The sequence below is a fragment of the Loxodonta africana genome, chromosome 1 (genome assembly GCF_030014295.1).
Source record: "Loxodonta africana isolate mLoxAfr1 chromosome 1, mLoxAfr1.hap2, whole genome shotgun sequence".
Taxonomy (NCBI): Eukaryota; Metazoa; Chordata; class Mammalia; order Proboscidea; family Elephantidae; genus Loxodonta; species Loxodonta africana.
This window is the reverse complement of record NC_087342.1, coordinates 70849539-70864652: the sequence shown is the minus strand read 5'-3', so window position 1 is coordinate 70864652 and position 15114 is coordinate 70849539. Positions and strand designations below refer to the sequence as shown.

At 39.1% G+C, this 15114-nt stretch overlaps 2 protein-coding genes across 2 annotated transcripts; one reads left to right on the top strand and one right to left on the bottom strand.

Annotated features, from left to right (window-relative positions):
- Positions 1–6822: 6822 nt before the first annotated feature.
- LOC100674832 (histone H2A type 1-H-like) lies at positions 6823–7316 on the bottom strand. The gene has a single exon (XM_003416432.3). The coding sequence runs from the start codon at positions 7231–7233 to the stop codon at positions 6838–6840; it is 396 nt and encodes a 131-aa protein (XP_003416480.2). The 5' UTR covers positions 7234–7316; the 3' UTR covers positions 6823–6837.
- Positions 7067–8097, top strand: LOC100675119 (histone H2B type 1-A). Its single transcript, XM_064281611.1, has one exon. The coding sequence runs from the start codon at positions 7532–7534 to the stop codon at positions 7913–7915; it is 384 nt and encodes a 127-aa protein (XP_064137681.1). The 5' UTR covers positions 7067–7531; the 3' UTR covers positions 7916–8097.
- Positions 8098–15114: the final 7017 nt, after the last annotated feature.

The following is a 15114-nucleotide window of genomic DNA, read 5'->3' as shown; positions in this document are numbered from 1 at the left end:
GCCTGGTGGACCTTCTGGTTAGCAGCCCTAGCTCTTAACTACTACACCACCAGTGTTTCTGGGCAGTCCATAGTCCCTAATTAATCTCTGCTTCTGCACTCTCACCTTTCTTGCACTCTGTGAATAGTTCCCCAGAACTTCGCTCTCTATGGCTCTTGCTCCTTCCTTTTCCATTATCTTCTTTGGCCAGACTTGAAGAGGAAATTGGAGAACATAATCCTCCTTTTAGACTGAGCGGCTTTCTTAGCTCATCTTATTCCCCCCCAGAAGGGGTGGTCATCTCCAAGAAATATGTGACTTGAAGAGTTACAGCCTCTTTTATCCAAGTTGGTGGCACTTCAGTATTATATTTCTCAAAATCTGCATTTTCTTATCCATTTATGACATGTGCCAATAGCCACAACCACTATTCTTTGGGAGATTTGATTTTATCTATCTACCTAACTACTTATCTCTTTCTCAGTGGGTACTTTGAATGTGTCATATGGGAAAGCACGTCAGTGACTTTCAATGGGAAAGCCATCACTAATTTTCTTGAGACATTTTGCCAACCAAACTTATTTACAGACATTACATTTAGTTCATTCATAGACTTAATAATTAGTGTGATGGTACCATTTTGATTTGGGACTTGCACAAGGCTAAGTTTAAAAAGGATTTTCTTGCTTAAATCATTTCTCGATTTTATCTTTAACTGTTTGGAGTTAACAGGAAAAACACAAAACAAAGCCCATTACCACTGAGTCAACTTGACTCATGGCAACCCCATATGTTATAGAGTAGAACTGCTCGATAGTGTTTTCCTGGCTGTAATATTTATAGAAACAGATTGCCAAGCCTTTCTTCCACAGATCAGCTGGGTGGGCTTGAATCACCAACCATTAAGTTAGCAGATGATCACAAATTGTTTTTTCTCATTTTTTAAAATTCCTATTTGAAAACCAGTAGCCCTGGTGGCACAGTGGTTAAGCAATAAGCTGCTAAATGAAAGGTAAGTGATTCGAACCCACCAACCACTCCATGGGAGAAAGATGTGGCAATCTGCTTCCATAAATTTTTACAACCTTGGAAACCCTCTGGGGCAGTTCCACTGAGTGGGAATCAACTCAATGGCAATGGGTTTTTTTGGGTTAAAAAAAACCCCAAACCTGTTGTTGTCGAGTCAATTCCAGCTCATATCGACCCTACAGTACAGAGTAGAACTGCCCCAGAGGGTTTCCAAGGAGTGCCTGGTGTATTCGAACTGCCAACATCTAGGTTAGCAGCCGAGCTCTTAACCACTATGCCTCCAAGGTTTCCTTATTTGGGTTAGGATTTGGAAACCAGCTAATTACTTCTGGAGATTGTGTATTTTTTTTTTTCTTTGTAGTGCCTCATCAAATGTAGTTAACAGTAAATCACATAATTTAAATTTATTTTGACAAAAATTAGGGTTAATAAAATTAATAGAGAAATTATCTGTCTTCTGTTACTGTAGGTAACAGTTTTACTAAATGTTTCACGGATGCAAAATGGAAATTATCATCCTAAATCCCAATACCCATTTCTTTCTGTCCCCATCCCATCCCTGAAGCCAATTCCAAAAGTTTAGATTTTAATGTTTTGTTTTGCATTGTTTCTAACCTATGGTAACACCGTATGCCTTATAATAATTTCTGTATTGAGCAGGAAAGGTGAAATTTTGTGTGTTAACAACACCTAAATCTCCATGATATGTAACATGGTTTTATTTCCTACTTCATGTTGGGGCCAGGCTGATGGGTAGGCTCTGTCTGAAACATTGCCAGTCTCCTGGCAGAGGAAAAAGAGCTATGTAGCAGCCCTGGTGGCTCAGTGGTTAACTGTTTGGCTGCTAACCCAAAGGCTGGCAGTTCAACTCCACCAGCTGCTCCTTGGAAACCCTGCAGAGCAGTTCTACTCAGTCCTATATGGTCGCTATGAGTCAGAACAGGCTCGATGGAATGGGTTTGGTTTTGGTTAGAACAAGTTTATACCTGGAAGTTACACATGCTATTTCTGCTCCAATTGTTTTGACCAAAGCAAGTCATATGTTCCAGAGTGACACTAACGTAGCCCAGAAGTACAATCCTTCTTCCAAGAAAGGCTGCAGATATTATGAGTTACGTACATTCTACCACACAGGTGGAATAGAAAAGTAGAAAAAGCCTGTGTCCTGGTAGTCAGGGGGTAGTTCATTTTACTGATGCCTGTCTTTAAATTGTGAAACATAAATACCCATTTGTTCAAGCCATTCATTACAGCTCGAGAATTCCACGGTGTCTAATCTGGTGCTCAACTCACTTTTCTGGAGTTTTTATTTTTAAAGACTATATCTTTTGGGGTTTTATTACTGCTCCCTCCACCCACTTTTTCCAGTTCTTTTTTCCACTTTCTTGTTGTCTCCCTGAGCTGGTGGACAGGCTTTTTTTTTTTCTAGTTTACCTCTTACTGCAGCAGTGACTTTTTGCAGGTTTTGCCTTTATGCAGTGGCAATAAGGAGAAAGCATTCCATTGCAGGAGACTTCGTTTTTACATCGGTACAAAAATAACTGAAAGTCATTAGTGAGCATTCTCAATTGGATCGGTAAATATATAAGGAAACAACTTTGCAGGTCTCTTCCTGCAGGCGTCATAGGTTTTAAGTGATACCGGTACTTGACTGACACTGTAATGCTGATGATTTTGGTTAAACGGTGTCAATAAACATAGTTTCAGAGGATACACATTAAGGCACTGCTTCTATTCCTACAATTTAGAAAGACCTTGGAAGTAAACTTAGTTGAATTAATGTTCAGTCCTGACTAATTTTAGAAAACTCACAGAACAATAACAAGGAATCCTTGAGGGATAAAATTGCTCGTGTTACTCTCATTCTTAGCAACAGTGGCAAGAATTGGAGAGGTGGGCCCAAGAAGATGATGTCAGGAATGCTTTAATAAGTCACCGAAATTTTTCTTGAGAGTGACCAGTCATGCCCTGTATTTGACCATTATATCAATCTTATTGCCTCTCAGCTCCAAATTTACCCTTTTTGCCTGCTCTGTGAAAATGGACATGGGCCCTTTAAATATTTTTCCTTTACCAGCTGTCACTGAAGCTTGTCAGTAGAGGGTGCTGAAAAGACATTACTGGAGGAAAAGGGTTTTACATCTTAAATTTGGGTGCACTTCCTGAGCAGGCTACTGCATCACATGAGGCTTCTCCAGAGAGCATGGCTTCCCCACTGTCCAGCCCCTGAAATGAGCAGAGCTTCTCCAGTGTTTGGCTCCTTCAGGGAACAGTAGGTAGCAGCACCCAGTGGACAGCATCTTCCCATTACACCACCTTCCCTTGGACAATTCTTCATTGAGGTGCCTCCAGTGAGACATCGCCCATTGAATGGCTTTCCCTCACATCCTAGAGGACAGATTTCCAGCAAGTTCCATCAGCTAGGTACCACAGTGAATTCTCTGACATCATAATGAGTCACAGCCATGCCCTCCCCAAGAAAGCCTTGATCACAGTCCATTGTGCTCTACCTCAGGCCTTAAAAAACCTGTTGCTGTTGGTCAATTCTGACTCACAGTGACCCCATCTGACAGAGAAGATTTGCCCCATAGGGCTTCCAAGAAGCAGCTGGTGGATTTCAACTGCCGATCTTTTGGTTAGCAGCCAAACCTTAACCACTGCACCATAGGGTCCTTAAAGAGTTAATTCTTTATATATTATCTTTTATGTACTTTTTCTTTCTTTTTTTTTTTTTTTAATACTTTTTTACACTAAACCTTCCCTGTTCAAATTACTATGTGGTTTCTCTCTCCTGATTGGACCCAGACAAGTCTTTTCATTTCCTTAATTTTTGTTTTTTGGTTTTTTTTGAAAAGGAGAAAAACCATCCTTTGGTGGAATTTCAACCTTCCTCTGTTCTCTTAATATCTACTTATCCTCTGAATGACAGGTCAGGATTTAATTTCATCCTAAAAGGAAAACCATGATGATGGGTGTGGATTAAGGATCATGCACACTTTATTAGCTGTTGTGCCCATCCTTAAAGATTGTAAGTTGGATTTGTCAGTAGCATGTAATTGCAAGTAAAGGAAACTGAACATGAAAATAGTTGAAGGAAAAAAAAAAGGGAATTGGTATTGTTAAGGGCATTACAGTGAGGTAGTTCACAGAACAGGAACAGAAAATAGTCCTTGAGGAAAGGAATCCAAGTGTACATCCATTCTCTCCATTCCTCCATCATTCCTCCCTTCCACCACAAACTTTATCAACTCTGCTGTCATTGTTATTCTTTTAATTTGCCAAAAGAAGCAGAAGACATGACCACTGGCGGCAACTTTATATTCCCATTCTTAAATCTCTATAATAAACAAACAACAAGCTTCAGCTCCAGGTCTGAAATGCTCTGCGTACTCTTTGGCTCACTGTCTCACTCTTCAGAGCAATCGCTCTGGCCCAGAAATGGATGCAGCGCTTTTATTGGCTGAGCCAGATGTGGTTGCTCTGATTGGCTGCTCTCATCATTCCAGCACGTGTTCCTAAAAGCATGTTTTAAAAAATAGAGTGTGTTAGGGAAAGAAAATTATGTTATGATATATTATAAAATTATGTTTTCAGCTAAATATTAGCAAATGCATTTTAGGCATCTATTGAGTTTAACTCTTTTTTTTCTTGTAACTTTATAAAGTGAATTAAGCTTGCATTTTACTCACCTTTGAAACAATCTTACACTTCTTAGATGGATCCTGGTTAATTTTTCAATGTGCTACCAGAGTACCAGAGTTGGTTGTTCTTATTTAATGGAAGATTTGTGGATTGTTAATTACAACGGAGACTGGTGCACTTAGTAGTAAAATTTCTTCATAGGTTTTATCGTGTTTTCTTCAAAAATACAAATTAAATTTTTTCATAATCTGCAAGTATTTTATTAGCTTTAGATTTATCATTTCCTTAAAGGCCTGACAGGAAACAGCCTTGGAAATCTGGCCTTAGAGGATGGTAGCTCATTGATGACCATGTTTTTGTTTTTTCTATTCCTCTTAGTCCTTAAGGCTTTCTAGGGTCAATTCAAGCAAGTTGTATTTTTCCAAAAATGCTTACATTTCATCAATATTTTCAAATATGTTAACCTAAGATTTTTAAAAACTACTTCCTTGTAATTTTAAAACACTTTCTAGGTTTATTTTTCCTTTCTTTCTAAATGAGATTCCCAAGAGGTTTAGTATAATAATTGTTTTCAACAAATAGCTCTTATATTTATTCAATTCTATAGAGTTGGGAATTATTTTATGTAACTATTGTTAACAGAAATAATTTTTAATTTTGTGAATGTTTAAGCAGCTTGTTACAAATAGCAAATTTTATTTTTCATAGTGTTTGGTAAATTTGACTTTTACTGTTGGTCCACTCTCCAATTTATTGCCATTTTTATTTTTGTAGATTTTACATTTGGCTGCTTTAACATTTTCCAGTTGTTTCTGTGGATGTTTACTTGTACACAGCACAAAAGTATCCACAAAATATTTTACCTCATTTTCCGTAGTTCAACCTCTTGAAAAATTCAGTACCTTATATTCCTGAATAATTGTCACATTATTGATTTATACTGACACTAGGATTTCACCACGGAAATGGTATCAAGCTTTTGTTTGAGATGTACCCTACACACAAAGAAATAAATTTATTCACTTTTAATAAGTATTTTTCATATAAAATATAAACCTATTGCCATCGAGTTGATTCTGATTTACAGCGACCGTATAGGACAGGGTGGAGTCCTGGTGCTTTGAATCCACCAGCCGCTCTTTAGAAACCCTATGAGACAGTTCTACTCTGTCCTACAGGGTCACTGTGAGTCGGAATTGACTCTACGGCAACGGGTTTGGTTCTTTGGCTGTAAACCTTTAGGTAAGCAGACTGCCACATCTTTCCCCCAAAAAGGGCTGGTGGGTTGGAACCCTGACCTTTGGCTAGCAGCCAAGTGCTTTAACCACTTCACCACCAGGGCTGTTCATATAAAATATAGGCATCAAATATTAGTAAATGCCTTTTATTCTTTGGCTTATTAATATACGACATTAACAGATTTTAAAATAGAGAACCATCCTACAACTCTCAAAGGAAATCCCCTGCTAGAAAGCACTTGAGAAATCATGCAGCCTAGGGGTATGTGGTGCTCTGCTTGCTGCTTTACTAATATCCTGTAGGTGTGCTGTCAGGAGTTGAGCTGAAAACTGCAAGTTTAGCCTTCCGTTACTTCTAACCCAACCATCATTCAGGTCTTACTCTTAAAAAAAAAAAAGTTGCCCTCAAGTCTCAATTCCAACTCATGGCCACCCCATGTGTGTCAGAGTAGAACTGTGCCTCATAGGGTTTTCAACTGCTGATTTTTCTGCAGAACATCAGCCCTATCTTCCTTCCGAGGAGCCTCTAGGTGGACTCGAACCACCAACCTTTAGCCTGTTAACAGTTTGCACCATCCAGAGACTCCTTAAGGATGGCATGTCCACTGCCGGGAGTCTGCTAGGGCAGCTACTCTGCCTACCTTCAGTAGGTACTGAAGACAGTTCCACTGTGATGCCCGCATCTTCCCCAAGAACTTCAGTTGCGCTGTTATTAACCCTTAAAGTGAACGGGTTCAGAAACCTCAATTCATCAAAACTACAGATTCTTTTCAAAGTCCTATTAATATATCAGTAATTTACTGTTGGCGACATCAAATCACTTGACCTGTCCCAAGCTCTTTCTCTGAATCCGTGGGTGGCTCTGAAAAGAGCCTTTGGTTTCAGTTAAGCTCTTGCCTCCGGCCCCCTTCTCCAAGATGTTTTTGCCGGGCTTTATGAGTTGGAAGCATTACTTGGCCTGGACTTTGTGGTGATGGCTCTCGGTCTTCTTGGGCAGCAGCACGGCCTGGATGTTGGGCAGGACGCCGCCCTGCGCGATGGTGACTTTGCCCAGCAGCTTGTTGAGCTCCTCGTCATTGCGGATGGCCAGCTGCAGGTGGCGCGGGATGATGCGCGTCTTCTTGTTGTCACGGGCCGCGTTGCCCGCCAGCTCCAGGATCTCGGCGGTCAGGTACTCCAGCACCGCCGCCAGGTACACCGGCGCGCCGGCCCCAGTGCGCTCAGCATAGTTGCCTTTGCGGAGAAGTCGATGAACTCTGCCGACGGGAAACTGCAGGCCTGCTCTGGAAGAGCGAGACTTGGCTTTTGCGCGCGCCTTGCCACCCTGCTTCCCACGTCCTGACATAGCTCAAAAGAAAATCTGTTATAACGGACAAAGTTACCGTTAGGAGGGAGGGGGGAGGGCGGTACTGGAACCTATTTATACTGTGACCGGTAGATCTTGATTTGGTAGATGATTGGCTAATGGAACTGGCTGCTTATGCAATCGGAGAACCTTATTGGAATCATCTCATTTACATATATACCACTACCTATTATCCAATCAAATGTTCTTTGATCAAGACGTCATTTGAGTGTCGAGCCTATAAATACCACTCTTTTGCTCCCAAAACTCCGGTGAGGATTGGCACTATTCACCAACCATGCCGGAGCTGACTTCTAAGGGTACTACCATTTCCAAGAAGGGCTTCAAGAAAGCCGTAACTAAAACTCAGAAGAAGGAGGGGAAAAAGCGCAAGAGATGCCGCAAGGAGAGTTATTCCATTTACATCTACAAGGTGCTGAAGCAGGTCCACCCTGACACTGGTATCTCCTCCAAGGCCATGAGCATCATGAATTCTTTTGTCACTGACATCTTTGAACGTGTTGCTGGTGAGGCATCTCGTCTGGCGCATTACAACAAGCGCTCCACCATCACGTCCAGGGAGATCCAGACGGCCGTGCGCCTGCTGCTGCCGGGGGAGCTGGCCAAGCACGCTGTGTCCGAGGGCACCAAGGCTGTCACCAAGTACACCAGCTCCAAATAAAATCATGTGATAACCAAAGCGTCACAACCCAAAGGCTCTTTTCAGAGCCACCTACATGATATAAAGAGCTGTGGGCTCTTAAAAATACCCTTGTATCTAGCTGAATATGAACTCGTTTTATTTAGCAAGTTCTTTTTCACACCCTATAATGTGGTAAAGTAAGCAGAATAGATGTAACATGTCTTGAGAGAGTAACCAAACATGACTAATTCTAAATGTTAGTGAACTCAAATGTGCATTTTCCTCAATTTTCATGAAAGCTCAAAATTCATAGATGAAGTGACTTCAAAGAAGAGAGCCTTCTGAATACAAGCTTCAGTTCATACAGTTCATGTAGTTATGATTTCTGGGGATGAGGGTGCCGGGAGGGATGCAGCTAGCTTTTTGCTGGGATATCTTTTTTTCCTTCGTTTCTGATCCATTCTATCAGAAGACAGAAAATGGCCTACAGCTTAGGGAAGCTGGCATGAGAACATTAAGGCTGTTTTCACTTCCTCTTCACACTGGCTATGGTGCATGAAAAAGTTCCTGCTTTGGACCAGTCTACCTGCCTGCAAACCACTGGGATTTGAGGCCCAAAAGCCCAAGGTTTCTTGGCCTGGTGACATCCTCTGTGCATTTTTGGCAATCTCTCTAGGTTGTTATTTGTTGAGGACATGTTGATATATTGTACTACAGAAATCTTGTCATCTCTCTAAGGTATTTCATGTTGGAACCCAACATCTGGCTCACCACAACTGACTTGCAAATAGGAGTAACTTCAACCGAATCACCTCTCGTTTTGCTTTACTTTTCTTACGAGTTATGATGGGGTCATTTGTTTTCTCTCTGCACTCAAAGTACAGAAGATCATTAAAAAAGGAGATTGTGTCCCCATTTTTTAAGCCCATGTTACTGGGCTTAAAAATTGGAATGTTCCAACCTTAACCATCGGGTATATATCAAAAACAGGATGCCAAATATTCAAGTCAGGGGACTTTGGGTGCAAGATACATATACTCTTTTACGATTAGCTGGACTTTTCTCAGAAAGTAGACGAGCATTTAAAAAAAATAAAAAATCAGCGATACTAGACTTTGAATTCAAAAGCTACGAACATGAGAGATGAGTTCAAATTATTACTACTTCTCAGAAATCTGTGTTTAGATGGATCTCCAAATTGACTATTAATTTTTTGTTTTGTACTCTTGCCTTTCTAAAAAAAAGACTTACGGTGTACATATATGCTTTCTTTAGTACCATTTGATAGAATATTTGAATGTACGGTAAAAATCCACATGCACAGTGAGACAGCCAATGCAGAGCCTCTGCAAGCCTTAGCTGACACATGGGGGGGGGGCATCCGCACCCATGCTGTATGAGAGGGGGGCAGCATCTCTAATCATAGGAAACAGCAGATATCTGCCTAGCTCCCACATCCCTTCAACTCTTCATTTAATGTATCATTTTCAGCCTGGTTTCTTTAACTTAAGTTAAATTTAAGATTCATCCACTTCATTGTGTGGATTAATAGCTCTTTCCTTTTTATGGGTATATCCCATCATATGGATATGTTACCATTTGTTTATCCATTCACCTTTTGAAGCATATTTTGGTTGCTTCCACTTTTTGAACATTATGAATAGAACTGCTATAAACATTCATTTGCAGGTTTTTGTGTGGACATCTTTTCAAGTCCAGTTGGGTAAATACAGAAAAGCACTATCGCTAGGTTTATGGTAAGCTTATGATTAACTTTGTAAGAAAACAGCCCACCAGCAGTGAATGAGAGTTCGTTTTGCTGTGATTCCCCTTCAACATCTGGTATTTTCAGTGTTTTGGATTTCAGCCACTCTAAAAAGTGTGTCGGGATAGCTCATTGTTAATTTGCCAATGAAGTCGATCGTCTTTTTATATGCTTATTTGACATCTGTATATCTTTCTAGATGAGTGTCTAGATGAGTGCTCATTATTTAATTGAATTGTTTATTTTCTTATTGTTGGGTTTGAAGAGATGTTTGTATATTATGGATACAAATTATCTATCAGATATGTGATTTGCAAATGTTTTTCCCCCAGTCTGTGGCCTGTCTTTTCATTCTCTTAACAGTGTCTTTCAAAGAACAGCAGTTTTTAATGTCAAAAATGTTGAATTTCTAAACTTTTTTTTTCATGGATTGTGTCTTTGGTGTTATATCTAAAAACTCATCACCAGACCCAACATTATACAGATTTCTCCTATTTTCCTTCTAGAAATTTAATAGCATTGTGCTTTACATGTAGTTCTATGATCCATTTTGAATTAATCTTGGTGTACGGTGTGAGGTCTGTGTTGCAGATTCTTTTTGTTTTTTTTCCTTTGGTATGTGGATGTCCAATTGTTCCAGAATCATTTGTTGAAAAGGCTGTTTTTTCAATTTGGAATTTCTTTTTCACTTTGTAGGAAAATCAGTTGACTATATTTATGTGAACACTCTGTTCTGTTCCCTTGATCTGTGTATCTGTCCTTTTGCCAATAATACAATGTCTTGTTGACTAGTTCTTGGCTTTTTGATTACTGTAGTTGTATATAGTAAGTCTTAATATCAGATAATAATGTGAGTCCTCTAAATTTGTTCTTCTTTTTCAAAAATGTTTTTGCTGTTCTAGTACTTTTGTCTTCCATTATAAATCTGAGCATCAATTAATTGATATGTATAAAACCGCTTGCCAGGATTCTGATTGGGAGTACATTGAATCTATTGTTCAAATTGGGGAGACTTAACATCTTAACAGTATTGAATCTTTTCATCATGAATGCATTTTATCTCTACTTATTTAGATGCTCTTTGAATTCTTTCATCAGTTTTTGCAGTTTTCCACATACAATCACTGCACATACCTTTTAAGATTTACACCTACGTACTTCATTTTTTGTGCTATTGCTAAATATCCTTCCCTCAAAATTTGATGTTTATTTTTATTTTTTAACAACTTTACTGGGATAGAATTAACATACCATAAAATTTTACCTGTTATGGTATACAGTTCGATGGTTCTCAGTACATTTTCAGAGTTGAACAATTGAACACATCCAGAGAATAGTGTCACCTTTATGGCAAAAATTACCCAGCAGTGTGCAACTACCTGAGACATTCCCTGAGCTTTTTACGCTCTGTATCATCCCCAGAGAGCAGGTCCTCTTTAAAAATTGAATGGATCTTAAAGAAACTAAAAACAGATGACTGAACTGTCCAATGTTATAGTTCTATTCAGACTTTCTATTTCTTTTTGAGTCAGCTTTGGTAGTTTGTGTCTTTCTAGGAATTTGTCCATTTTGTCTAAGTTATCTAATTCATAGCACACAGTTGCTCACAGTATCCCCTTTTATTCCTTTTTCTGTCTGTAAAGTCAGTAGTTGCGTCCTCTCTTTCATTCCTGATTTTAGTAACTGGAGCCTCCTTTCTTTTTTCCTTAGTCATTGTAGTTTGTTAATTTTGTTGATCTTTTCAAGAGCTCGCTTTTGATCTTGTTGATTTTTCTATTCTCTATTTATTTCCACAGAATTCTTTCTTATTTTCTTTCTTTTGCCTGCTTTAGTTATGATTTCACATATTTGGGAACTTCCCAGATTCCCTTCTATTGTGGATTTCTTGTGGGTGAAGAACATACCAGGTATGATTTCAATTCTTTGAAATTTATTGAAGCTCCTTTATGGTCTAGCACGTGGTCTGTCTTGGAGAATATTCCACTTCATGCATCATGTTCATAAACCATCATGGTCTCTAGCTTATTTTTTGTGTGCAATAATTGTTGGCTTTTGGTATCAATTTTATATTCAATTCATAAAAGTAACATGGAGGATGTCCATCTTTTTCTATGTTCTGGAACAGTATACAGAGCCCTGGGGGTACAGTGGTTAAGGACTCAATTGCTAACCAAAAGGTCGGCAGTTCGAATCTACCAGCCGCTCCTTGGAAACACTATGGGGCAGTTCTATTCTGTCCTATAGGGTCGCTATGAGTCAGAATTGACTTGAAGGCAATGGGTTTGATTTTTTGGTTTTGGAACGGTAGACACAGCATTGGAATTGTCTGTTCTTTAAAGATCTGGTAAAATTCCCTTATGAAACAATTTGTCTTTAGTGACTTTTGTGGATCACAGGTCTTTGATATGTATTTTTTTCTTCTATAAAATTTTTCTGAATGATTGGCTATCTTTCCTGGAATCAGTTTTGATCAATTACATTTTTTAAGCTCTCTAAAAATAGGAGGTATGACAAGGGGCCTCTTATGATTCTGTTATGTCCACTGTGTCTATTATTATAATTCCTGTATCATGTCTTAGGTCCCGGAGTAACACAAACATTTTGTGCTGTGGAAAAAGGCCTAGACATCTGCTTCCATAAAGATTACAGCCAAGGAAACCCTGTGGAGCAGTTCTACTTTGTAACATATGGGGCTGCCATGAGTCAGAATTGATTCCACGGCAACAAGTTTCGTTTTTGAATAATGCCTTAATTGTGTTTGTATTCTATGTTAAAAAAAAAAAGACAATGGTAAACCTACTTTGTTTTATTTTTTTTCTAAAAGAATGTATTTATCTGCTAGTTCTTTATCTCTGGGTTTATTAGTTCTACAGTTTTACCTGTTTCTAATTTATTATTTTGTGGTTTTTTAATTTTATTTTTAATTATTAAACTACCTTTCAGCTTCCACTAGTTTATTAACTTCTGGAGTGGAATGCTTACTTCACACTCATATTTTCTAATTTTTCAATTTAAGTATTTAAAGCTATCACTTTTCCTCCAAGCAATGTTTTACCTGATTCCCCTAGGTTCTGAAATGTCATGTTTTATTATCATGTATGAACACAAAAGAGATCAGTGAGGTCAGACAAGAAATAGAAAAGCTTTCGTCCAAGTTGTTCCGTCTGCAATAAGATGTTTTCTCTGCCTACTGCCCATCTCTTAATCCCTATGTAATACACAGGGGGCGGGTTAACCAGTAAGCACTATACGCAGCAGAATACAGTAAGCAAGGTACGCACAGGCTTAGTTATGTTTACTTACTCATCTGTAGTGCACAATTTCATCTGTGGTGAAAGAGAGGTGAAATTGTGCACTATAGATTAGTAAATAAACATGGTTAAGCCCCTGTGTAATTTGTTTATTGAGTAATCAATCGTCAATATTACTAATACAGGATTGGCAAGGCAAAATGTTCTAAGAAAAAGTTAAAAAAAAAAAAAAAAAACCCTTGTGATCAAGTCATTTCCAACTCATAGCAACCCTATAGAACAGGGTATTATTGCTCCATAGTGTTTCCAAGGAGTGGCAGATAGATTCAAACTGCGTGTGCCACCAGAGCTCCAAGGAAAAGTTAAGGCATGGAAGAGTTAGGACTCTGCTGTAAATACAGCACAGATTTTTTTTGGGGGGGGGGTGGAATTGGGGGAAGCAGATAGTACCTACTCACCTTTACTTCTCCCTAACGTGATTACAGTGACCACCCATTAGATTTGCCCTGTAAGCAGAGGAGATGTAAACTGTGTCTCCTTGACTCCAGGCTGTGGTTTTACATTGTCTCAGGGCAGAGAATATAATGGGGGCAGTAGTCTGAGATCTGAAATGATGAAGTAAAAGAGTTAAACAGAAGATTTCAAAGGGCAGCTCAAGAAGACAAAGTATTATAATGACATGTGCAAAGACCTGGAGATGGAAAACCAAAAGGGAAGAACACAATAGGCATTTCTCAAGCTGAAAGAACTGAAGAAAAAATTCAAACCTCGAGTTGCAATACTGAAGGATTCTATGGGGAAAATATTAAATGACTCAGGAAGCATCAAAAGAAAATGGAAGGGATACACAGAGTCACTATATCAAAAAGAATTGGTTGACATTCAACCATTTCAGGAGGTACCATATGAGCAGGAACCAATGGTACTGAAGGAAGAAGTCCAAGCTGCACTGAAGTCATTGGAAAAAAAACAAGTCTCCAGGAATTGATGGAATACCAATTGCGGTGTTTCAACAAACTGGAAGTACTCACTCATTTATGCCAAGAAACTTGGAAGACAGTGCTGGAAGTACTCACTCATTTATGCCAAGAAACTTGGAAGACAGCTACCTGGCCAACCTACTGGAAGAGATCTATATTTATGCCTATTCCCAAGAAAGGTGATCCCACCAAATGTGGAAATTATCGAACAATATCATTAATATCACACAGAAGTAAAATTTGCTGAAGATGATTCAAAAGTGGCTGCAGCATTATATTGACAGAGAACTGTCAGAAATTTAGGCCAGATTCAGAAGAGGATGTGGAACCAGGGATATCATTGCTGATGTCAGATGGATCCTGGCTGAAAGCAGAGAATACCAGAAAGATATTTACCTGTGTTTTATTGACTATGTAAAGGCATTCAACTGTGTGGATCATAACAAATTATGGATAATATTGCAAGGAATGGGAATTCCAGAACACTTAATTGTGCTCTTGACGAACGTGTACATAGATCAGGAGGCAGTGGTTTGAATAAAACAAGGGGATACTGCATGGTTTAAAGTCAGGAAAGGTGTGCATCAGGGTTGTATCCTTTCACCATATCTATCCAATCTGTATTCTGAGGAAATAATCCGAGAAGCTGGACTATATGACAAAGAACGGGGCATCAGGGTTAGGAGGAAGACTCACTAGCAACCTGCAATATGCAGATGACACAACCTTCCTTGCTGAAAGTGAAGAGGACTTGAAGCACTTACTGATGAAGATCAAAGACTACAGCCTTCAGTACGGATTACACCTCAATATAAAGAAAACAAAAATCCCCACAACTGGACCAATAAGCAACATCAAGTTAGATGGAGAAAAGATTGAAGTTGTCAAGGATTTCATTTTACTTGGATCCACAGTCAACAGCCATGGAAGCAGCCATCAAGAAATAAAAAGATGCACTGCATTGGGCAAATCTGCTGCAAAAGATCTCTTTAAAGTGATGAAAAGCAAAGATATCACCCTGAAGACTAAGGTGCGCCTGATGCAAGCCATGGTGTTTTCAATCACCTCTTATGCATGTGAAAGCATGGATGATGAATAAGGAAGACCGAAGAAGAATTGACACCTTCGAATTGTGGTATTGGTGAAGAATATTGAATATATGGACTGCCAAAAGAATGAACAAATTTGTCTTGGAAGAAGTACAACCAGAATGCTCCTTAGAAGCAAGGATGGTGAGACTAC

Excerpts from the sequence above, each read along its gene's own strand:
- LOC100674832 (XM_003416432.3), bottom strand. The coding sequence starts at position 7,233 with ATGTCAGGACGTGGGAAGCAGGGTGGCAAGGCGCGCGCAAAAGCCAAG.
- LOC100675119 (XM_064281611.1), top strand. The coding sequence starts at position 7,532 with ATGCCGGAGCTGACTTCTAAGGGTACTACCATTTCCAAGAAGGGCTTC.